Below are 26,542 nucleotides of genomic sequence, written 5' to 3'. Positions count from 1 at the left end.
TCAAATATTGTTCATAAATTTGTCTAAATCTGTGTTAGTGAGAACTTCTCCTTTGTCCTTTGCTGAGATAATCCATCCACCTCACAGATGTGGCATATCAAAATGCTGATTAGACAGCAGGATTATTGCACAGGTGTGCCTTAGGCTGGCCACAATAAAAGGCCACTCTAAAATGTGCAGTTTTACTGTATTGGGTGGTCCAGGGGGGTCAGAAAACCAGTCAGTATTTGGTGTGACCACCATTTTCCTCATGGAGTCTTCAAGAATTCTCTGAAACAGCTTTGGAGATGGCTATGGTAGAGAAATGAACATTCAATTCACAGGCAAAAGCTCTGGTGGACATTCCTGAAGTCAGTATGCCAATTGCATATTCCCTCAAAACTTGTGACATCTGTGGTATTGTGCTGTGTGATAAAACTGCACATTTTAGAGTGGCCTTTTATTGTGGCCAGCCTAAGGCACACCTGTACAATGATCATCTAATCAGCATCTTGATATGCCTCACCTGTGAGGTGGGTGGATTATCTCAGCAAAGGAGAAGTGTTCACTAACACAAATTTAGACAGATTTGTGAACAATATTTGAGAGAAATAAACCTTGTGTGTACACAGAAAAAGTTTTAGATCTTTGAGTTCAGCTCATGAAAAATGGGAGCAAAAACAAAAGTGTTGCATTTATATTTTTGTTCAGTGTAGATGAGGTGCCATGAAGATTGAAACTGATTGAAGTGAGTCTGGAAGAAAGCACTAAACAAAAGAGGAAACCAGCATTTGTAAACACACACTTTTATTATCACACATTTAAAAGACAAAGTTGTCACAGCTGCCACATTGTAAACCAGAAAATCCATCATACTACATCATAAAGACAGTTAACATAGATCTTAAGCTATGGTTACTTTTTGAAGACTGAAAATTTACACTTTACACAACCAAGTTACAAAACTTGTGTCAAGCATTAAACTGACATTAACTACAGTATGCACATAACTGTTTGACTTAGAGTTTTTCAGTGACTAAGAATAGTAACAGCACCCTATTGACCTCAGCTCTTGGTCAAACCAGAGCTGCAACCATGAACTGACTTGTTAACATTGCGGTGGGGATTGGCCTTGTTGCCTGACATCTGCGGGGACTTGATCTGTTTTAAGAGTTTTAAAACAAGATTACAGTAATGCTCTGGGTACTAGCTCTGTTGACAGGCGATCTATAAGAAAGAGCTGCTCTGGAGTGTGCATGGCAAATACAACATCAAGGTGTTACAAAAAAAGACAGCTGCTATTTTTATGAGGAACAACAAGCATAAACTGGCTAATCGCACCACAAGCTCTGAACTTAGATGGTAAAATATACATACAGGATGAATAAATGTTTACATATTGGCTCGTGCCTCCATGACACATTGTTCCACATTCAGCAGTTAGCTCAAATGATGAGTGATTGCTTGTTATGCCAAAGCTATGGCAACATTCAAATGTGTAGGCACCAATGTCAAAGTAATGTACACAACCCAAACAATGTACATTTATTTAAACAAAAAAAGTCCTTTTGTTGTGAGTGTGGGATCTCTATTTGAAAGTTAGACATAGTGACTTTACAGAATGGGACAGTGTTGACCACAAAAATTATACAAAAAGTCCAACATGTCAGGTTCATACCTTTTGTTCACAACTGATTGATTTTTAACAGGCTGCGCTACTACAACCTCACCATCAGGTGGAACCTCAACTAGTGGATGTACTTTGTTATCCATCATCTTAAAGTCACTAATAACACCAGGCAGTGTACCGTTCCTTTCTGCCCATGTTTTCGTGTCTTCTGAGTCGTCCTTAGTCTCTGTCAGGGTGTCTCCGTTCATGCTGCTCTTGCTCACACTACTTAAATCATCCTGACATGGATCTGAGTCACTGCCATGAGGCAAAGAAAAGTAGGTGCACTTTCTTGAAAATGACTTTTTGTTATCTTCCTCATCCGACTTCGTATTGAAAAGTGAATATGGAGAGTTGTCCTCTGTGTCCTCACACAGTTCTTCCTTTTGCGGAGAGTTCGACAAGGTTTTATTTATTCCAACAGGATCTGAAACAGACTTTCTAATCAGTGTGTTGTCCCTGAGAAGCCACCGTCCTTCATCGACAGTAAGACTGTCTCCAGGCCCGACTTGGGCATTAAAAGCAAGGCATCGTCTTGCTTCAGTCAAGGTGTCCAGTGCATTAGTGGAATTAAAATAAGATAACTCAGACATTGCTTTACAAGTGGCTGTATGGAAGGGAGAGAAAATGCTTGTATGATCTTTCTTTTTCTGTTTGGGTGCAGATGGGGGTCTTTCACTTATTTCATCTACATCTGAATGGGAGTCTTTCTTGCCATAAAGCCTTTCAATTGTTCTCCTCACAAAACCTTTAGTGATGGATTTACGGGATGAATCATCTTCACCACTTGACAAGTCACTTGAAGTCTGAGACTGATAGCCACCACTAACTGAGGTTTCTGCTCTTAAATCACAAAGATCTGATGTTTTTGGGCCCGGATAACATATTTGGCCTTGCTGAACATCGGTGGCACTCTTTGCCAGGAACATCTCCCTGATGGATTTGACCCTGTTGCCTTCTGGCTGTGTAGTTATAACATTACTGGAATCGTAGCTGAAAGATAATGATGACTGAGGCGCTGAGCTGGCGCAGAGATCTGACTGGGGCGAGGGAGACTCCGAGGACGAATCCTCAACGTCAGAAACAAAATGAACATTTCTCTGTGAGGAACTTCTGGTGTTTGAACTCCTGTTGTGGGTATTAGCAACTTGCTTTTCCAGAAGACTTACTCTCTCTGCAACAGAATGTGATATAATATCTTCAGAGTGATGTTTGATTTTTTCATTTCCTGACAGTTTTGCCTGCTGATATTCTGTACTCTCATCTATGTATCTGTCTGTAACATGTTTGTCATCTGAGTTGAGCTCTTTCTCACAGTTGCTCAGTTCTGTTGAGCTTCTGAACTGTTCATCTGTCTTTGGCTGCTCTATGTCTGCATGGTCAGTATAGCTGCTGTGGTCATTCCCACTATCCCCTTCTGCATCAAAATTACAAGATTCAGTATAATTTATTAAGCTAGTTCTATCTATTATGTTGCTGAGACTGTTATTGTTTGTTTTACTGTTTTCATCTTCTGAGCTTAACTTAACTTTTGTCTCTATTAGTTCCTCTTGATCCTCCTCCTCCTCAATAGTATTCAAAACATGTTCTTCCTCCTCTATACTTTCCTCCTCCTCCTCAGCATCGGACAAACTTTCCTCAACAATAACATTAAGTCTCTTTGATTCAGCCTCTTGAAGTTCTTTCTCAGTATTAGACAAATGTTCCTTAACTATAACCTTCAGCTGCTTAGGTTCAACATCTTGTTGCTCGTTCTCAGCATCAGATAAACTTTCCTCAACAATCACCTTGAGTCTCTTTGGTTCAACATCTTGCTGTTCTCCCTCTGAGGAAGGTGCCTCATCTACATCTGAAGCATCTTCATCAGCACTCATATCTAATCCCATACAACCTGTTTGATTGGGCTGTTTTGTCTCTAATTTAGATGGTTTTGCAGGTTTAGACTGAACGTCTTTGTTACTCATGTCCTTACGTCCATCCTTTAGCTGCTCCTCCTTGACCAGATTACTTTCACTATCTAGGCCTGATCTGCTTTTGTTCCTGCTTATGTTCAGCTCCACATAGCAGTTAGCGCTTAGTTGCCCTTCCTGCTCAGAGTTACTTTCAGGGTCAGATAATTCACTTTCCTTGTGCACATGCTGATTTTGATTCTGTTCTGCAACCTTATTGGCACTTGACATGTCCTGCCCTTTTGCAAGATTTACCTTGACGCTGACTAATTTGGATTGTTTAATGTCTGTGGATTTTTTTACCGCAGTTGAGCCAACATCAACATTAGCTTTGTCTTCCTGAGCTGTATCACTAGCATAAAAAGCATCATCAGAAGAGAAATTACATTGATTTAACACTGAATCCTCTTTTTTGGTCATGCTGACAGCCTTTGAAAGAGAAGCCAGTTCTTCCTTAAGTACCTCTGGAATATCAAGATTATCTATTACTTCATCAATATGATTCTCTTCAGTGACTTTTTGTTGACCAACCTTACCTAAAAGTCCTTGCTCTGCATAATTTGGGGTAGAGCAGCTACTTTCGCATTTGTTACTAAATTGCTGGAAATCCCTCCAGTTTTGCAGCAGCTGCTGCGAAGCAGATTGTTGTAAATTTGACAAACTGTTTTTTAACTTGTAAGAATCCTCAATGCTGGCAATTTCACTGAGAGAATCGATCATTTGTAAAGCTTCAGCACAGGTTACGTTATCTGCATTCAGCACATCTACGTTTAGATTGGGCATGTTGTCCTTCAGGCTCATGATAGATAAGAAAGCAAGAAGAGCTTTTGATGATGAGCCAAATATAGAGGCCACATGAGAGGAAAAGTCAGGTAAGCTGTTGGACCTTTCTAGACACGATCGGCGTTCGTTCGATTGTCTAATTGACTTAATTGAAGAGCAAATCTTCTCAAGTACAGGTTTCATGTTTAGCTGGTTTGAAATGTTTAATGGCTCTGACATTATTTGCATATCTTTCATAGATTTCTCTTCATGTGCATTTGTAAGATCATCTGACATTTTTGCCATGATTTCATGTGTTGGAGAAATTTTGAGGGGCATGAAAGTGTCACTCTTTTGTGTTTTTTCTGTTCTTCCTTGTGTTGGTTGAGGTGTTTGGTGAAGCATTCTTTGAGGTGATGGTTTTCTTTGTGCTCGGTTTGCTTCTTCTGATGCACTGTCAGAGGAAAGGTTTCTGGAGAGTCTATTTGACCTCTGCTTCACAGGTGGTGACACCATGTCAAGAGATTGAGAATATGGAGATGTTATCTTTTGCTGTTTGGATTTATGAAGGTTCTGCTTTCTTTCACTGGCAGGACTAGCAGGTGGTGTGGCAATTTTTCTCTTTCCAACATTTGGTGACATAGTTTTCTCAGAAGGATGATTATGTAACAAAGATGATTTTGGAGCAGTATTAGAAACTTCAGAGGAGAATTTCTTCATTTGGGGTTTTCTTTCTGGAGATGGACTGTTTATCTGTTTCACATTTTTCACCAAGGGTTTAGGAGATGGTGCTTCTTTCTGAGTTGAGGATAATGTTTTTATAGTCTTTGTTTTTTTACACAGGAGGCTACTTGGTGTTGTAGCTTCACTTGATAAAATACTGGCAGATGACTCTCTCTCTTCTGACGTGAAACTAGCAGGAGATGCAGATGTACAACACGACTCACTGCTCATCAAATCTAAGGTGCTGCTTGATTGGTGTGTCTCTTCTGGTGTTTGCTGTTTCTCTGTTAAACAAATGCCATTGAGCAACACATTATCGCCCACTATGTTGATGTCAGTGGATGATGGGACATCACTACATAAAGTGTATTTATCCACAGACTCCCTCCTCAGAGACATTTTCCTTTCAAGAGACAGATTACTGACCAACGGGACCCTTTTAACAGATGGAACTCTTGGTAATGGTGTTTCCTTCAGCGTTGAAGGATTGTCAGTCTCAATCGATGTTGTCATTTCCATTGTGTGGTCGGTAGGTGAAATGGCCTTGTCAGATGCAGGGGTGACAGATAATGGTGGAATTTCCGACATATGACTGCTCACTGATGAGACCCTATATAATGGGCTGCTGGCTACTGAAGATAAATCCATCCCATATTTTTCTGCGACTGATAACTCTACCAGGCTCTCAGGTGGAGGTGGTGGTGGCAGATCCATTGAAGGTGTATTCAGAAGTGTTGCTTCCTGAAATTGGATTTTGATTGGTCTTGATTTACTTTCCACCTCGATGTCTGATGGTGTTTCTGTTGGAATGTTAGTAGATAGTGGACTTATTTCATAACTGATGCCATTGGAGAGGGGTTTTATTTCATCTGTGTTTTTCTGAGTTAAACTGTGCTCTGCATCTGTGGTGATGGTCTGATTGGTTTTATGAACCATTTGCTGAGTTACTGCAGCTTTCTTCACTGATGAATCAGATGATTTGCTTTCGAAGCATTGGATTCTTTGTTTTACACTACTAGTAAGCACATTCTCTGGCAGCGACTTGGTATTCACAGTTTGCATTTTGGACGTCTCTTCTTCTGCCACACTCATCACACAGAGCTCATCTTTTGACCTGCCACTCTCTGAGTCTACATGAGCAACTGCTTTTGGTTTACTTTCCTCTCCTCCATTGACAGTGCATTTTACTTGGGCTTTCTCCAGCCACTCTGCTACATATTCATTAGTAACAGAGCTGGAGGAGTTAAAAGCAGGCAGTGACATGCTTTCACTGAGATCACTGCAATCATTTTGGCTCTTTTTTTCCTGATGCATTGATGTCTGCCGTTTCAGTGTTCCCTTTAGTTGGCTTACTTCAGGAGGAGAAACGCTCAGTCTGTCTTTTTCAAGAGAAACAGCATTTTTCATATTTTCTTGTGCGGTTGGGATGTCTGGGTCTTTTATGATTGTGTCATCTGACACCTGCAAGCTTTTTGTTGTAACACCTCCATCCTTATTTTGTGCTTGTCTCTTTTTAAGCTTCATCATGTTTTTGGATGATGTCCCATAAATTCTCTTGATGAACCCAGCACTGGAGAAAGTTTTCCCTTTCTTTCGCTTCTCAGTTGCCTCTCCAGAATTTTCTTTTTGCCTTTTTTCAGGTATTCGTTTGTTGGTCACTTTGGGTTTTGCAGAAACCCGCTTACTGTTATTGACCTCTCTTTGTTTGGGATTGCCTTTGCTTTTTGTCAGCTTTTGGGATTGTTGGTGAGCATTTGTTGCCTGAATTGCACCTCTTTTTAATGATGGCAAGGTTAAATCTGATGTTAGGGACATGCTTTCAGCCTGCCAGATACTAATAGACTCAGAGGCTGTTGAGGGTCTCAAGGGTTCAGGTTCAAACTCACTACTAGATGACAGATGTCCTGTGTCTGAAGTAGCTGGCCTGCAAACAGTAATTGCAGATGCAGACATACCCTGTGTATAAAAATTCGCAAGGAAATTGTCCTGGCAGGTCTGCTGCTCATAGATATGCATGACCGTCTCAGTGACCTCCTCCTCACTGGATTCAATCTGTAGGATCTCAGCTGATTTGAAAGTAGAAATTTGTCTACTATTTGCATCCACAGAGCCAAGTCTTCTAGGTTTGGGCACTGGTCTAGTGCTACTCTGCTTGACCATGCAGTACTGCTCTGTCATGGCTACATTTTCTATCTGTTCTCTGTAGGAGTAAGAACCAACCATACCTTCCTGAATCCCGTCTGCTGTCACTGATGTGATGCTCTCCACAGAGGTTTGCTTTTCTTTAATGTGCATTTGTCCTGGGGTTGGTGTCGTCTGAGTCGACACTTCATCTGTATGCACTTGGATTTTATCCTCCTCAAAGCTGTTCTGACTGAAAGCTTCGTTGCCCAGTGATGTCGGATCCTCCTTTTTGGTGGTTTCTATGGCAGTAGAGGGAGTGTGTAAGTCTTTAGGGTTTGATTTTGCTGAGCAGATTTCCTCTTCTTGTTCAAGGTCTGGTAAAAAAGTAAGCTGATTGGCTACAGTGGAGCGGGTCAGGGTGGTAGTCCAATGGACAGTCTCCTCTTCTTTAATTGTCAGCCGGACCCTCATCTCTACTGTCATGCTCCCGTCTTGATTCACCCGAAAGGACTTCTCAATATCATCATCTGTGGGCAATGCACAGTCCTGCCCTTCAGCTCCATTGCCGAGGCAGGTCTCCATCTCCGTCTCTCCACCTGAATCCAGTATGCGGCTTGACTCCAACTCTACTGAGTTTGTGGGGTTGCACAAACTCTCTGTAATGGAGTTCTGAATCTGACTCACGATGTACCTCTCTGATGAGGGAGAGAAAATCCTTGACTTAGAAGTGTTTGATGGAGTTTTCTTTTTGCCTTTTCAGTCAGTCAAGGGTACCAAGCAGGCAAAAAAAGGAATATCAGGCAGGTAGTGGAGAAGAGGTAGGCAATTTGAAGAAGACGTCCAAAAAACATGAAAGAGAGAAAAAGAAGAGTCATCAGATGGCTCACAGCTGGTGCAGAACAATAGCTGATAGCCACATACAGAGTGTATGTGGGTCATCTGTGGTATTATACAAATCAATGCCTCAGCACTTTCACAATCTTCATCCCTTCAGAGCTGATAGATTACTGCAGATGCACTGTATGACATATCAATAAAGATCTACTGAACTACATTCAATCTAAAATATCATTACTGTTCTCATTAACTAAATAAAATCAAATGATTGTGGTGAAATTGATCTAAAACCCATATATATACATGTATATATATGCCCACTTACGGTTTACAGCCTTCAGTCTTCTACCACCCATCCGCTTGCTTGGCAGTTGTGTTGGAGATGTTGGAGATGCTGATTTCTTTGCAGTATAGTTTGAAGGCTTGAAAGGCTCCCTGCCTACAGCCACTACAGTCCCAGAGCACATTATCAAGCCAGGGAGACCATCCACCTGTAGAGGACAGATACAGGAATTTGTCAACAAGATTAAGTAGCACAACACTTCTTTAAAATAATAAATAGATCTTAATGCTAATCAAATTGGCCCATGATATTATTGAATATTACATGCATGTGTTGTAATTGTGTAACAAATCTGTATAATTAAACACCTTTCAATACCAACAGGTTCTCAATTTACAATAGATCCTTGACCTACAGCCTTGCAATGCAGTATCCCAGAATGCAGTGCTGGGTATTAGGGTGAGTGGCCAAAGAGGCTTAACACTTTCTCTGCTCATGTGATGGTGATTTACAGGCTAGTTTTAACTCAGTCTTAAATGGGTCAATATTGTTATCAAAGCCCAAAATGTTATTCTTTAAATAGTATTGAATGGCTTTTTTTTTTTTTTTTTGTCAAATTTACTCTTCCTGTATATGTGTTGTGTTGTAGTTTAACAGAACACTCACACGTCTTCCATCAGGAGTGTGTAATTTCACCACAGGGAACTGCATCAGCTCTGAAATATATCCCAGGATAGACTCAAATGTAGGTGTAGTCCTCTTGTGAAGCACCACACTGCGTTTGATGGAGGGGTCACCATTGCAAAAGACCAGTAGCTTCTTTGGAGTTCGCATAACCAGTGGCTCCTGTCTGCGGATGCTGTGTCCGGGGAAAAACCTGGCCTTTTGGACTGTCCTTCGGCGAGAACTAACAGGCCGAGCGTGGTACCAAGGAGGCAGCTTCTTCCTGGCCACTGCTAGATTGATTGGTTTCACCTTTCGGCTGTCAGAACAGATGTAGGACTTCCCATCCTCTAGTTCGTCCAAGTTACAGATTGCATGGACCCCCCGAGGGGTGGTAATGTTTCTCACTCCAAATGGCAGTGGAACCTTTTTAGACAAACTGTCCAAGAGTGCATCAAAGGTTTTAAAAGTACGGTTATTGATGACCATACGTAGACCATTAAACTGAGGGTCTCCACTTTTGTAGAAGCAGACCCGCTTTGACAGGATGGGGTTGGTGATGCTGGTCTGACGTGGCGTGCCAAAGGTGTGCCCACTCCCTGATAACTGGTCAGGGAGGGTCCTCCGGAACCCAGTCTCGTTCATCATTACCTGGATTGTCTGGACCGATGATGAAAAAGACATTCATCAGAAAGTGAGACACAGTAGGGATGATTTTAACAAACATTTGCTTTCGGAGTTATTTGGAAAAAAAAAAAATTGCTTTTATATAGAAAACTTTTACAATTGTTGCAGTAAATTATTATACTTAGACATAGTTTTAGATTCTATAAATGTGAAATGTAAGCTGTGAATCATACAGTAATACATAATTATAACATAAAAACAAACAATCAACCAGGCTAGTCAGATGTCAAAATAGACAGCTGCATCTCAACAAATATATAATTCCATTAAAGAAATAATGATGTGCAAACAACTGAGTGACGTCTTAGAAGCATATGCTGTTTACTTCATTTGAAGGTGGACATCAGGCTACATGACCAGACTGACCTCTGGGAAAACAACCCACGTGATCAGCATGATCACTTATTTAATTATCTCAACACAGCAAAGCATGTAACAACACATAGAGAAATGTATACATGTTTATAAGGTTTTTTTCTCTGAATTTACCCAATACATTATTGATTTTTGTAAAATTGTTGGTGAATTGCAGTAATTTTACATAACACATAAGTATAGTGCTTTTATTGTATAATATGTAGTAATGTGAATAAAAAGAAGCAAATGTTTAATATGATATGAATACAATGTAAGTCACTCTTACATTTCAAAGTTGATGATTGATTGTATTTAGACACCAAAATACGTCATAAAATAATGAATATTCTCCTATGAATAGTGATTCTAATAAAATAAATTAAAAACTAATGGCCTTTTTTTATTGAGGTAATAGTTATAATAGTTGTTAATATTTATCAGAAGACGAACATTAGATCATTTTTAATTTTAAGAATAATAAAGAAATATTTATTATTGGAACAAAACTAAAACAAAATCCGATGAAAATTTAACAGCCATATCATAATTAACTGTTGTACCTGGAGGTAAACAAGTAGAATAAATTTACCTGAATTTATTTCACTTAAGAGATCATAAAATGTACTCACCTATGTCAACATGGTGAAATTTCCCACTTTTCCAAGCAGGTCCATGAAAACGTTATTCCGTGCTCTACATCATGACGACCGCTGAGCAAACTGCACAGCAACTGTGTATTTCGGGAGACACCATCACAATCAATTTGCTTAATCTTTGCTTAAAGTTAATCTCCACTGCAAGTGCGATGCTTGAAAATCCTCTTCGGCAAGGTGTGTCACACAGACCCACCTAGAGCTGCCACAGCGGGCTGAAGAATTGGACTAAGACAGCTGCGATATATCCATAATACTACGAGGTACATTATACAGGCCTTTAGGTTTTAATGGAATGTACCGTCACAGCCTCAAACATCATCATCACAATTAAATAACTCCAAAATTTTACATTAAAAACAACAAAAGTAAACAATAGACACTAAATATTTCACATGTAATTTAGTCATCAATATAATAACCTGAGATTAGTCTTAAAAAATACAAATACATAAAACAAACATCTTTTATTTTCTCCAGCAGCAGGTGCTTGGTAGATATCCGGTTGTGTTTTTCTGCAGGTTTGTAATCTCATTGGAGACTTCTTTAGATAATAAGGATTAAGGGCTGTATATTTGCCGGACCCTCAGAGACCACCTGCTTACAACTGAATAACAACCAAATTAAGACTTTTGTACTGTTCAGAGGGTTCAGAGGATGAGGGTGTTAAAATAAGACGCGTGTTAAAAGAAGCCGGCTAAAAGTAACTACATGGAAACACTTTTAGCGATTTGAAAATACATACTGAAACAATAGGGATATTTCTAGAAAGACTGTTAAGTTTAGATGGGTAGTGAACTTTAGTAGATTAGGTTTAGTAGGGTATTACTGGGGTATTAACTGGTCATGTTTATGCTTAACTGGGAACTATCAGGGGTTGCATAACAGCCACCAAAAACTGAAGTGAACTGAGTCTATTTTTGTAGTGAAAGAGCTTAGCGTAGAAGGGATGACTTCATTCCACTGTGAACCTGAGGCTGAACTGAACAAATCAAAGGAAAATACATAAGTTATCAGGTTTCAACTCACTTAAAAAGGATAAAGCGATAATACTCAGTCATGCTGTAGAGTTAAGTGCTGTAAAAATATCTCAGGTGTGTATAAAAGAGGCGATACAGTATGGTGTCGTAGGAAAGAATTCCTGCTGAGCCTGACCAGACAGAGATTTAAAATCCCACAGGAGGCTCCCATGTGCCCAGCCTGTGACCTGTTCCCAAAACAACAACCAGCACAAAAATGTGAAAAATCTTTCAAAGGAAACTGGGGGGAACAATGGAGGAAGCCCTCAGAGTAAACAGGTAGGCCCGAAGCCTGCATGCCCCTCATTCCAGCCCTCCACTGCAGAGATAAGAGACAAGCAAATGTTGAAACGGAGCGGGTAGGAACGGCTGGTCCCCCTGATAGAGCGGCGCAGATCCTGTCAAACAGAACCTGAATCGGGCTGGAAATAGGCCTGAGCTGAATGTGTGCACTCAGAGTAGTATGACAGGTACTAGCAACAAGCGTCTGCAGCTCCATTTGTCACATAACCTTCCACGTCATGGAGTTATAATGAACCAGCTGGTGATATGAATACTGTTATTTTCCCTTCACATGATTACATGTGAAATCACACGCCGCCATGACAGAGATATCTGTCTCTGCGTTCCGGGTGTATCGCCACCCCTGCTATGCTCTATTTTTAAGCCTATACAGCAACTAATTGGCGCCAAGTTAGATTCAAACCTATGCTGTTAATGGGAAAAAATGTGTGATATGTTTTGGCCCTTGTCCCCTTTCTATATTTGGCCCAGCGTCCTCACATGCAGCTGCTCCTCCAGATCTGTCTGCCTGTGTTCCCATCAAACACCTCTCTTCAGTCTGCATATATTGCCTCAATTCAAGAGGCATAAAGAACAGGCCCCCGTCAGCTCCAGCTTAAAACACAAGAAACACACTGGTGGCTACAAAGAAAATAACAGCAGTTTGCTCTGATGTGGTGCCACGTTTGGCCTTTGTACCCAGCCCATTTCGTAGCCTTTGTAAGAACTGCTTCATATCACTCAAGCACTGCAGCTGTCAGGAATTCAATTATAAGTGATACAGCTGCACTCCAGCCAGCACTGTTACATATTCACTTTAATTAAAACCCAGGCATCTAATCCTGCACAGATCACCTCTTTGCATCTATAATGAAAATAAACACCAAATATGCTCAGTAATAATGTAAATTCCATTTTTCCTTTGGGATCAATTTAATGTAAAGTTAAAAAAAAAACAGCCTGGCAGACACTGAGCCAAAAATATGCTTAGTGTTCAAAATTCCATTCATGTTACATGATGCTACTTTTTTTCCTGTCTTTACTTCCAGTGGAATTCCCAGATTTTGAATGAATCGCTGCCAAACAGGACTCATAAGGTCACACCACCACCGCCGCCGCCCGGCGACTCCCATCCAAAAGCCCTCGCACGGCAGGCAGAGGTCCCCACCCCGTCCATTTTGAGCACTCTGTATCAGCTGTGCCAAGCTTTTAATCTGCCTGGTGACATCCCAGTGTTTCCTGCATGGGACACAGGGAGAGATAAGCCCGCTCCTCAGTGCGGTAAATCACTCCGCACTCCCACTCGTTCACTGATATGACCATTATTCAATTAGGCTGCACTCAAACTGACCACTATTCCTGTTATTACAATCAGGCGCTCAGGGCTTGTTTTTATATCCCTGTAATTTTCTTTCAGGCATCTGTTTTAATTAGTTACTGACAAACAAAGTAGTGTTTTGACAGAAAAAGAAATGAAATGTTTTAATAATTTATATGATTTTGAGACACTTCAGACACAAAAAATATGTGCTTTTTGCATCACTGCATTATTTTACATTTTCATTTTTTGACTCTCATTAACATGTGATCAACTTATATAAGATGAGGAAAAAAACAGCAACGATAAAGTAAAGAGCATAGCAGTTTTATACCTAATTCTTTGTTATATTGTGATTCTACTACTTGCACTTAAATAAAAACATCAGTGAAGGCATCAGGAAACACTGACTAATGCCAGATTTGATTCTTTTATCAGTGATGTGGTTATGGTAGAAGGCTGTAGATTTTCAGGGTTTTCCTCTAAGAAAATATGACTAAAAAGTCAGACACAGGTTCTAAATATTCACATTCAGCTATTCTTATCAATGTATGGTGATAAGTATTTTTTTCATTTTCAGTGAGCGAATTCACTCTAGGTCATAAAAACTGCAATATGTAACATAATTTTAATTCATAATATGATCAAAATTATTTCCACAGTTCTCACTGTAGTTTATAACAACAAAGTCACTCTAGATGCACGAAACCCGTCACTAAAAACAAATACAAAATATCAGTAGAAGTAATACTTCTAATGTGACTATAAAAGACAAGGAAAAGAACATTCACCATTTTTTTCTCTTTCCTTTTAACTAAAGTGCTGTGAAAAATCACTTTTAGATCTAGGAGTAAAATTAGTCGCACTTTATTCTCAGTTTAACTTTAATATTACTCACATTGTATTTTGTTTATTTTATGTTTACCCTTTATCAGGATTATCAAGGTAAGAGAAAAACAAAATCACTTCATATAGGCTGCAGGGGGAAAAAAATGAGTAAAATGTGTATTAATAAAATAGAGTACATGGCTAGATGAAAGATGAGGCTTGTGTCTGGTGTGAAGGAGTGTGTGCAGAATGTGAGGATAGACTGAATCAACAAGCAGCACACTCAACAGTAATATAAATACTGATATGTGCAGAATGTAGACTATTATCCTCCAGAGGGCAGGGGCGGTCGGAGACCTCCTCACCAAAGGGCTCAATACCACATGGCTGTTAGCCTTTGAGGGCCCGGGCGGAGGGCCAGTCCGCTGACGGGACAACCCGGCTACACGCTGCCCAGATCGCAGCCTGGGTGAGGAGTGATTTATCCGTTTGTGCTCACATCAGACAACCTTCCTCTGATTAAGGGTCAGTGGCTGAGCTGAGTGGAGTGGAGTGGAGAGAGGGCGAGACAGGCGGCCTCCCCGTGTGAGACACTGGCATCCTGACCGCCACACAAATGGACTTTCCAGACACATGTGCAGATGATGAAACATACATTTAGACACACATAGACACAGGAATGTGCACGTAGCTGTTGTTTCTCCCTGATTTTTCGCGCACAGATTTCAACACACATCAGAGCCAAGATAAAGCCGGTCTGCAGTGGCCTTGACTCTGTGTCAACCCGACAACAAAAGGATGTGGTGAATCTGAGTCGCCTACTGTTTGACTCGTCTCTGCGGGCCGTTAAAGATCAGTGTTCCTGATGTCCAGGGTTCACAAACAGGTTACTTCCTGCATCACTTTTAATGGACATGCTGTCTATTGTATGGATATACCGCCGAGGGGTCAGAGAGGGCCCGTTTGTGATGAGCCTAAAATAATCTGTTCTTTCTCACACCTTTATTACACATCATCAATTTTTATTTATAAAAAGCACCTATGACATAATCCTATTTTTATTGTATGACGTATTCACGCTGACTTATACTGTGTCAGAGCAAGATCCTGTATGTGAAGCAGTGCAGAATAACTGATGGAGATAAAGACAGCAAAGCTCAAGCTTTAAAATACCCGGCTGTGCGTGACACAGCAAGACTTCTGTCAGGGATTACTGAACCACGCCATCTTACCTGGATCCATATGGGACGCTCAGCAGGCTCACGTGCTCTCACCTTCACTCGCAAAACATCATCCCAAGGACTCTGACATGGCCTGGGAAATATTATAAATGCATGCTTCTGTACAGTTTCAGCAATGCTCACAAACTGGGATTAATACATTTGCTCTATTCATAACATGAAACTGATAATTCACTTTATTAAGGAGGTAAATGGTGGCTCTGTGCTGACATGTTAACATTTTTTCCTCTTGTTATCTTCTTATTTTCACTTTGTGTTTGTGGACATATAGCAGCTCTGTCCAGTCCAGTTTATTAAATTCATTATGGTACATCAAGCACAACTGACTTTATCTGCAGCTCAAAGTTTGTATACAATCATTATTTAATATGGCAAAAACAAATGGGAATTATCAATATAAATGTACCATTAATATGATTAAATCTATTAAACAGCAAACACGCAGAGGGATGGAGGTTGTGATATTACAACAAGGAATAAAATAACTGGTGAGAGAAAATCAAATGTCCTCGACTGTCACACATAAAAAATATATTATATTATATTATATTATATTATATTATATTATATTATATTAACTCAACTTAATGTATATGAACACTTAACGCAAGGAAACAGAGTCAGAGAAATTAAAACAACAAAAACAAGTAATAGTGTTTCACAAGATTAAAAATATCATAAAATAATGAGCTATAACAACTAAACAAGTATTAAGACATTTAAAACAATAAGATGTAATTAATAAAATCAAATAATTGATTAAAATTAATAAACTTAAATAAGATACAGTAACATAGTAGTAGTAGTTCATTCGGTCGTCAATCACTTCAGACAACAAACAAAAAAACAACATATCCATTATTCCATATACAATGCGACTGAAAAGGTTTAGGCTGAAGTACAGACTTATTTTGCTTAACCCTATTTACAATTAACACAGAGTTCCCACATGAAAAACAAGCAAACAAACAAAAAATGTTCAGTGTCGTCATTGTTAAATAACCAACGAAAGACAATACATATTTAATTTAATTCAGGTAAATCACGTCCTTATCTCAGCTACCAACATTAATCCCAATCTTTCAAACAGTGTTTTCTTTAGTCAATCCTAAACTCTATATTTTTGAATAATAGTTAATTTGTGCATCTTTTTAAAAGTTTAAATTTTTTAGACTGTTTGAATTGATCTTCTAAGTTATTCCAAAGATTAACCCCTCCAACAGAAATACATCTACTTTTTTTATTTGTTCTTGCCTTTGCTTTTTTTTTTTTTTTTTTTTTTTTTTTTTTAAATGCTGGTTCCTCTGAGGCTGTACTGACTTTTCCTGCATTCAACGTAAACAGATCAGAGATGATAAACCACCAGTGAGGAGATCAGACCGGTAAGTAATGTTAGATTAGAATGATACTGTTTATTATTTATTTATTTATTTTTGATAAGTGTATTAAATAGTGAAAGCTGGAGCACATATCTGGATATTGTTATGTACAGTACTGTGCAAAAATCTCAGGCCATCATTAGTTTGATGTTTTAACAAAGGTATAATCAGTGCACATATGCAACACTGAGCTTCGTATTAAAATACAACCAGGATGTGCTGGAATTATGTACAGCATAGAAAATTTTCAGGTTAAAAAAAAAAACAAAACTCAGGAATTTGCTGTGGCCTCCCTTTGCACTTAACATGTCTTTAACCCTTCTGTTCAAACAATATGACATTTACTGCAATAAATAATATTAAAAATAATAAAAATAACACATGCATCTCTTATTATTTTGGGAACACAGGTCACATTAAATCCTGACTGTAGCCCATACTTACCATTTAATTGTGAATATTTGTGATTTCATAACACTGTGCACATATTTTCTGTATTTTCTTTTTGTATCTGAATTTGTCTGCTCATTACAGCCCTGAAAACACAACAAAACTAAAGGTAACCTTAGACTTTTGCACAGTATTGTGTCTATTTCTGTAAGTGTGTTATTGCATCATTTTTAGAGATCCACAGCTGTAAAGGTTTAATGTGACACTGGGCTTCATGTAGTCCTGTGCACAGCTGACCCCTGGTGGCTGCAACTGGCAACACATCTGACTAAACACACAACACCACTAATACTCAACTGCAGAATCACACTTTTATACATTTTGAGACCATTTTAAGAGCACTGCAGCGCTATATATTGTAGTTTTTGCTATTATCACATATGAGTGGTAGGTCCGAGTCCACACAGAGACAGAGGAGGCCGGACCCGCAGAGGGAGGAACACACCGTCAGCTTTTTGGGAACTGGAAGTGGACTGTTTGCTATTTCAATGGAAACGTGTTTGATATTTGTTTGAAGTTCATAATCCAATAACAAGAGCACAAATGCGCTTCCTGTGTAAGAGACAGCTCTCAGACGGACTGTGTTTATTGAAAGAAAAATACCAAACAGTGTCTAGACATTGTTCTGCTGCGGCTCTACTCATTTTAGACATGAATGTAAATATATGATATCAAACCCATGTATGTCGAGGACACGTTTGTGTTCATTTACACACAAGTTGAGCGAAGGTCAAACACGGTTCATTATTTTATCAGAATCTGAATATGTGACAATCATACTTGTAATGAATCCATATATCACATGTAAATAAGAAGAATGGCGGGGCGTTCACATGCACAGAGACAAATACGACAAGACAACAAAGGCACTTGACCCAGGTCGTGACACTCTGCCCTCTCCACCTTTATTTAGACTATATTTTTATGTGTTTTCATTTTTTTTTTAGGAAGTCCTACCGGTGATCCAAAAATGGTGCAAAGTGGTGTGGATTTCACAGGCTGTGGTTTCCTTTAGATAGAGGATGTTCCCAGCCAATCTTTCATGGATGGAGCAAACAGGAGTCGAGGCTGACAGGAAGTGGGGACAGGTGCTCAGTGCAAGACTCAAAGATCTGCAAAAAGAATGAAAGAAAGAACAAAAACACACAGACAATAGTCCACATTTATCTTATGAGCTGATCTTCTGAGCTGTATTTCATTTAACCCAGGGGTGTCAAACTCATTTTCTTCTAGGGGCCCAATTTAATCTGCAGTGGGCCAGACCAGTACAATAATCACATGACAGCCAATAAATAATGACAACTCCAAATTGTTTTAGTGCAAAAAATAACATTCAGTTATGCCAATATTTACATTTGCAAACTATCCAAACAAAAAGGATGTGAATAACCTGAAAATACTGCAATTTGTTAAGAAATATAAGTACAATTTTATCAATATTATCCCTTGACTTATCATTTATACTTATGCATTACAGAGCAGCTCTACAAAGGCACAAAATATTTAATAACAGGCAGAATATTGTTAAAATTGCACTTAATTATCTTTAGACATTTCAGGTTGTTCATATTTGTTCAGGTTATTCACATTTTATTGATCAAGGATAGTTTGTTAATGTACACATTTTCATAATTTAATGTTTTTTGCACTAAATCAAAAGGAAAAAATGGTGTTGTCATTATTTCTAGGTTATTATGATATTATTTTTGAGTTTGAATGCCCTAACTTGCACTTTGCAAATTCATCTCGCGGGCCGGATTGGAACCTTTGGCGGGCCAGTTTTGGCCCCCGGGCCGCATGTTTGACACCTGTGATTTAACCGCTCATGTACATCTCGTATCACACCCAGAGTATAGACATTCTGGAGTAAATTGTGACTGTTTTCCTTTTTCCTTTTTACTCAGTAATGCATCCACACTTGTGTTAGTCACTACTGGCGTTCACTTAGTCAGAGTGCACAATGTTCTTCGCTATTAAACAACATTGCTCACTTTCCTTACAAGAAGGGGAGGTCCAAAACCAACAGGGACTCCAGAAAACAAGAGGACACAAGTCTCTAGCTGCTGCCACCTTTTTAGGCTCCAGAAGAAAAAAAAAAAAACACAGGGAGGAAAGGAAACTGACTGCTGATGTAGTCATCTTATGCTCGCTATATACCCGGCTGGACGTGAGCTAAAAATTGTCCTGAATGCCACGGGGGGATTCAAACAAAAGAACGGGGAGAGCTGGGCTGATCAGGAGCAGGCCTGGAGTTGATTCAGCTCCCTGAGTCAAATCCTGACTGTGAAACAAATGTGCCAGCCAGCTTGAAAAATGTTCCCTGGCACCAGACGCCCGTTTTATAATCAGTCACCAGCTTCTGTTGGACTCATTCTTAGTCCCGTTGCAAACATACACTTTTATTTTTCTCTTTATCTTCACTTTTCATGCAAGATTCAACCCTTTTTTGCACATAGATTAATGTTTCGGTCTCTTATATTGCAGGAAATGTGAAGTTACTACATGAGAATCGTTGCATCGAGGTGCAAATGTTCTTTTGGTTTTGTACGTGTAGTCGTCTGTATTTTAACATTTGACTGATAAAACTGAATAACAGAACAAAAAAAAGTTGAGGATGGATCAGAAATAAACAAAAAAAGAAGCTCTTATGATAGATGATAGTGGAACTTACAGCAGTGTTTTTTATTATTATTGTTAATGATGGCAATAATAATAATAATAATAATAATAATAATAATAATAATAATAATAATAATAATAATAATCTTTTTTTTTCTTTCTTAGTCTAAAGAAACAACATACCTGAAAACTTTGCAGGCTGAAGTTGTTGAATTTGATATAATTACTGGAATTATCTTTAGCTCTACAAACTATTCTTGGTTTTCGGTGACTGTCACAGTAATAATATTAGGTGTGACATGTTTGGTTTTTTTTACTGTATATGTGAGAAATCAAAATCATTTATGAATAATCCCAGCTGATGTCCAATTGAAAAAAACAAAAACAAAGAAACTGGGGGTCCCTGATCTATCTAGCATCTAAAACTTCATGTGATGAATTCAAGTGCTGGAATCAGAAGAAAAATAAACTATTGAGTCACAGCGCTGAGTGGAGATTGAGTGGATCTGTGAAACTATATATAGTGGGAGCACAACTGGACGGTGGTGTGACAGGCAGAGACCATAAAAGCGATCAGGCTGGAGAGGGACAGCATATGCCTGGGATTATGAGCAACCGGCCCTGCTTTAGACAAAGGACACACCCTCTCCTGCAGCTGTCTCACATGCTGTATTTGCAATCTACTATCAATGACTTAATCAGTTTGGGCCCTCAAAGCCTCCATGTCTCATGGACGGGGGGGAATCTTCACCTCCACAAGTTTACACAGAGCGTCTGTGCGTTACGAGGTGGCATTCGTGATCAAGTTACAAACACAGATGCAGATTTTGTGGTTCGATTTTTTTTCTCGAAGTAACTTGACACCTGATTGTGCTTTTGACCAGTAATGCAAATGTTATTACTGGATTTATATTTGTCATTTGTACCGCAAGTAATGACATGAGAGTATTTTTGTGTCAAAACATACCTTGATTCACTCTGTTTTAAGGAGTTACTCTAAAATGTTTGTTTATATATATATATTTTTAAATAGTTTATTTATTGAGCTTCAGTGTTACATGGTGCATATACACAGGGCACATAGTGTTCATATCCTCTGAGACCCAGGAAAGTGAAAACTTCATCTTTTTTTCATTAAACAATTATCTTGTTTGGAAACTGCATAATACAACAAAATTTTTCAGATAAATTTTCTAAATTATTTTTATTTATTTATGTCTTTTTTTAATGGAATGTCCTTTGCAATGGCCAGCATTTTTTATGGAAAACTGTCAAACTTTTGTCCCCTACTGAGGACAAAAATGCATTGCTGGGTCTCAGGAGGATATAACAATTCTATGAAATTTCTGCTTTTAAACAATTTTGAGAAAACATTTGGGGATTTATGTGGAAAATCTAACTACTGTGTTACCATAAAAACTTTATACTAATCAACTGAACTATCTCAAAAAGGTTAAACTCTTAATAAAACTCAGAGAATATCATTTCCTCGACTATTAGACAGAATTTGGTGTATCCCCTCATTCATGGTGATGTAATATGTCTCTTTCTTTTATGGAAATTTTCAATCTTCAGGTGACACAACACCAGCTTAAATAGAATATATCATTTAACCAGCCTTATTCATGATATGAGTTATTTGTATTTCCATCTGGCATTTATTTCACCTATAAAATTACAGAATATAATGAAAAAATGCAAACCACCATCTTATAGAATTGAATTAGAGGTTATTTAATCTGCATTGATAGGTATTTCTAACTATTGCCTGTTAATATTAGGCTTTAATCTGGAAAAATCTTGACTATTTTTTGGTAAATTTGAAGTTAAATGATCCATAATTATGATGCAGATACATTTGACTTTGACTTAGACGTTTAGTTCAACAGTTTTCCTGTTTTTAATATAATAAAAGAGCAGATTTCACAAGTACATAACGGTTATAGTGTCAATATGTGTGTGGGGATGATACCAGCTCATTAATCTGCTATTGGCTCTTTGCTTCTGCAAACGACCTTCCACCTCTCCTCATGAAATGATTATGACAATGTGATTTATTCTTAATAGATAAAGTGTACTAGACTCAGTATGTAATCATTGCACCAGGTCAAAGGTCATTACTGATGTGTTTGAACAGGAATAAAAAGAGGAATGTGTCTGAAAACAAAATTATTCTAACTTTACAGTGTGTATGGAATATATAGAGCAGGGGTATCATACACATGCAAAGTGCAAAAATTCACCATTAAGGGTGTCAGTGAGCCTGAACTGGTTGTTTTGACAGTTGTTGTACTGAGTTTTTCAGTTGTAGTTGCCTATAGATCCACTGTAATCTGTCATCTATCATACACATGTCTAAATAATAAGCTGAGGCATTATATAGTTAAAATTCACTTATTTTTCTTTGTTCATGGTTGTTAAGGTTCAAATTCACATTTCTTTTTGGAAAGGATAGTTCATAGATGTAAATAAACATATAATTTTACGTTTTTTCCCACTAAAACAAAGCAAAAAAAAAAAAAAAAAAAATTGAAGTTGTCATTATTTGTTGGTTATTATGCTATTGTTTTTACTGGTCTGACCCAGTTGAGATCAAATTGGGTGAAATGTGGCCCTTGAACTAAAATGAGTTTAAACCCTGACGTTTTAAAACAACTGTTGAATTGCTCATATTGTAAACTCTTATTTGTCTGACCAGTATTCATTATCTGAGTTATTTCTGTTTTCATTTGACAGTTATTTTACCCATAAAACTCAACAGATAATCAAGGTTACATAATCAATTATTTGTATTGGCAGAAGTCTGATAGAAGCCAATAGCTCATATTAGACTCCTAATCTGAAAATACTGATTTTAAGAGAAAATATTCACACCCACCTTAACTTGTTTTTGGTCAGTCTGATGCTGATCCACATTTACTTATGTTTATGTTTATGCATTTGGCAGACGCTTTTTTCCAAAGCGACTTACAGGGGAAAACCAATCAAATCACTCAATCAATCACATTTTATTTATATAGCGCCAGATCACAACAAAAAAGTTACCTCATGACACTTTATATATACAGTTGGTCAAAACCAGACTCTAAGCCAATTTACAGAAACCCAACTTGGGTTTAGATGATCAGTTCAATAGTTATGTCTGTTTTAATATGATTAAAGACAGCAGATTTCACATGTACATAATAGTTTTAGTATGGTATGCTATTTATTTATTTGTTTATTTAGAAGGGACAGTACACATTAATGAACATTTCTGTAAATGTGCCAGTATTAGCAAAAAAGCTATTTTTCAAATGTTGTCCCTGGGTAAGATGTAAAAGTGCCAGCATTCATAAAATTAGAAACATTTTTTAAAAAATTAAGGCAACACCCACACATTACATAGCATTAGATGACAATAATCTGCACATTAACTGGCCTCCTCCACACAATATAATTCTTAAACAGGCCAACCTCTACTTTGGATTACATATTTTTGGAAGTTGTGACTCTAAATGCCTCTAAAACAGACTATGCTGCTGTTACTGCACACTTTAAACTGTGTCAAGTCTGTTAATAAGCAGCTGAAGACCCTGCTGTTAAGATGTGTTTAGTTAGATGTGGCTTTTATGACAATGTATTCTACTTTTTCTGGTTGTACTGCAAACTTTGTGAATTCTTTCTGTGAAAATTGCCGTATAAATAAACTTAACTTACTTAAAAACTTGCCTGATGATAGAAAACAGACCAAAGCAGAAAAGGGAAGTGGCATGAGTTTGTGTTTGATGATTGTATTTTATTAATTCATTTGATCATTGTTTGTGCTCTATGTAGGATATCCTGTGAGTGTTGTGTTTTGCTGTTTTCCTGTCATGAAAACACAGTCCCTGCATGTCCTCATGACTTATTGGTGCAGGTTTAATAAAGAAAACCAATTACGGGTAATTGCTTGCACCTGGATTCAGTTAGTTATATGACACACCTATATTCCATACACAGTATTATCACACTAATAAACCTGAGCTGCTCCGTGTTTACATCTGTCAAACTCAGCTGAGCTCTGCCGGCTTCTCGGAGGCTGAATGAAGTGAACATCCATTGACATTGTGGGTAAATGACGCTGTGTTTGTCGGTGTGTGTTTGTGAAAGGCCGCTACCTGAGATGAGATTAGGGCAGTGCCATGATTAAGTGCTGCCGTTTTAATGTAGCCGGCCGTCCTGCTGTAATCTCTGAGTGGCTCTGCAGACTGCTGGCAGCGAGGCCCCAGGACATACACACACACACACACTCACACACAAAACAACTGTGATGACCACGCCACGAAAGCCCTGATTTCCTGGGCTTTGAGCTATGTTTGCTATTCTATTCTTTCTTTAACCTGGGAACGTTTTGTTGTTCCAATCATAGATGCAGATTCAGAATCTTTATTGTCATTATACAACAAAATTGAATGCAATCCCATATAGTGCAAAGAAAGCTAAACACTCTTTTCCCATGTCCAAAGATTAGAAAAGAGTGATGCATTAATAAATAGACAATATAAAATATATAAATATGTATGCATAAGTGCAGAAAATGTGCATCAAGCAGCAGAAACATTAAAATGATAAGCCCCTGTCAACATCTACAGGGTGTCCCATAAGTCTCCATACATAGGAAAAATAAACGTTTCTTGACATAAACCATTTTTATTTATACAATATGTTCTATATGACTGCCATTTTGTCGGGAACACATTTCAATGCATGTCCTCCACTGCTGAAGAACTATAAAGAAGAAATATAAAGAAATACATGTTAGAACCATATATGTATGGAATGTATTATGTCTCCTATGTATGGAGACTTATGGGACACCCTGTATAAAATAATCACAATAATATTAATCATAAACAACCAATAGCACCTCACTGCATTGTATTCCATTATATATTTTTTATTTTGTGCTTGTGCTTGAATTGTGTGCATTTGCATAAATAAGTCAATTCCACCATAAACTGATGCACAAAAGACATTGATTTTTATCTATAAAGAATGCAGGAAATGAAATGTTTGATGCTAAGAAATTTTCCAGATATAACATACATCCATGAATGTAATCATATGATTTCTATGCTGCAAATAAGTAAAGAAACATACTTTAAATAAAAAAAAAAAAACTGTTTGTTTTCTTGCTAGTGTCTGCTAAGATCATCATATGTGATGATAAAACTAGAGTTTTCAAGCTTTCTCTTGTCTGACAATATGCAAAGTTTACTATATTCATAAGAATCTTTACAATATAAAAATGAAAAACTAAAAGAATGTGTCTAAATGTGTCCCATAATAATAATAATGTGCATAATATACAGCAGGAAATACAATTAGATACACTTTAGACACTTTACTTATTTTATTAAGCATTTTTCCAGTAGTGTTTTTCCCCCGATTGCTCTCTGGACACTATGAATATTAAATTCACATTTTAAAGATCATCTAACAAATGCAGGGTCTCCATTTTGTTTCAATGAAGCTTCACATTATAACAAACTCCCTTCATTTTTTTTTTTTTTTTGCCACCATCTTCCTGCGTCTTCTAGATAAACTTTAAACCCCTCTGACTCTCTCTCTGAGCTCTTCCTTGTCAAACAGCCCAGATCAATTAGCATGTGGAGATAAAATCAGGGTTAATGTGGGGGGTCCGTGCAGGTGACCCCCTCCCCACCCACTCGGCTGATGCCTCAGGGATCGTGGCCTGAGCCTGTTGTTATGCACCCATTAGCTGTAATAACAGAGAGGATAAACCGACCACTCATCTGCAGACTGACTTTAAACACATTCACACCAATTACAGTGGATTCTCTGCACGACCTGAGGGAAAATCGGTCAGATTGGGTGACGGGGAAGAACACCTTCCACCTATCAGACATGCCCAGAGACACAAATGTTCAACCAATTTGGACAAAAAGTGACAATGAGAGTGATTTATTTTTACTTCATTCCAGACCTGACATCACAATTAGACCCGTGGGAAGAAGCACCAATATTTACCTTGAGGTCCAACCTCTGCCTCTCCTACATGAGAGAAGATTTCAAAACATTCAGCATGAACAAAGCACATGAATATACACCTCTGGAGCATGTTTCCTCTGACATGCTAAAAATGGTCCATGGGGTCATTGTGATTGACCCCAGAGAAGAACCTCTTCCTCTTAAAAAAGGAAAAAATCTCTATTTATAAAGAGGGGGTCTCTCACAGCTATAAATACCTGAAATTATACCAAGTGTTTGGGATAAGCCTTTAAAGGTTTTTAGCTGATCAACTCCAAACCTACATGACATTACTGACTTTTAAACGTCTCACACTGAATTAAACCTGATGTCATTGCTTTGTTATTGTGCACAGCTGGAGGATAGATACTGTAATGTACCTCATCTGTGAAAATACACTAAATAAAACATCACCATTGTTTATTAGAGGTGTAGTAACAACTGGGAATTTTAATGGCCCCTAACCATTAATCAGAAGAGACTATAAGGACAGGATGTCCGGAGCATAAACTGCCCTCTCCTGCTGCGAAAACAAGGCGCCATGTGTAACGTAGACACTGAGATTACCTCCACTCTGTCCAGGTCAGGAAACCGGGTCACAGTGGACAGGTGAGGACTGTAGGGCCGAGAGTGGAAGTGGGAAAACAAACAGAGATAGTGCAGAGGTTGTGCCACCATGGAGTGTCTGAAAGTGAATTTGTTCTATGA

General features: G+C 38.3%; 1 protein-coding gene across 5 annotated transcripts; it reads right to left on the bottom strand.

Moving 5' to 3' along the window:
• Nucleotides 1-768: 768 nt before the first annotated feature.
• LOC115411132 (oxygen-regulated protein 1-like) lies at nucleotides 769-10,799 on the bottom strand. Of its 5 annotated transcripts, none has more exons than XM_030123085.1 (5): nucleotides 10,663-10,799; nucleotides 8,993-9,649; nucleotides 8,369-8,534; nucleotides 4,635-7,958; nucleotides 769-4,595 (listed from the first exon to the last, which is right to left on the bottom strand). In XM_030123085.1, the coding sequence occupies exons 2-5, from the start codon at nucleotides 9,635-9,637 to the stop codon at nucleotides 1,594-1,596; spliced, it is 7,137 nt and encodes a 2,378-aa protein (XP_029978945.1). In that variant the 5' UTR covers nucleotides 9,638-9,649; nucleotides 10,663-10,799; the 3' UTR covers nucleotides 769-1,593. The 5 variants fall into 5 exon arrangements, with proteins under 5 accessions (XP_029978945.1, XP_029978947.1, XP_029978943.1 ...); XM_030123087.1 differs by having other exon boundaries at nucleotides 769-2,822; nucleotides 7,308-7,958; XM_030123083.1 differs by having other exon boundaries at nucleotides 769-7,958.
• Nucleotides 10,800-26,542: the final 15,743 nt, after the last annotated feature.

This window comes from Sphaeramia orbicularis, chromosome 20 (genome assembly GCF_902148855.1).
Source record: "Sphaeramia orbicularis chromosome 20, fSphaOr1.1, whole genome shotgun sequence".
Lineage (NCBI taxonomy): Eukaryota > Metazoa > Chordata > Actinopteri > Kurtiformes > Apogonidae > Sphaeramia > Sphaeramia orbicularis.
This window is presented reverse-complemented; position numbering and strand designations above follow the sequence as displayed.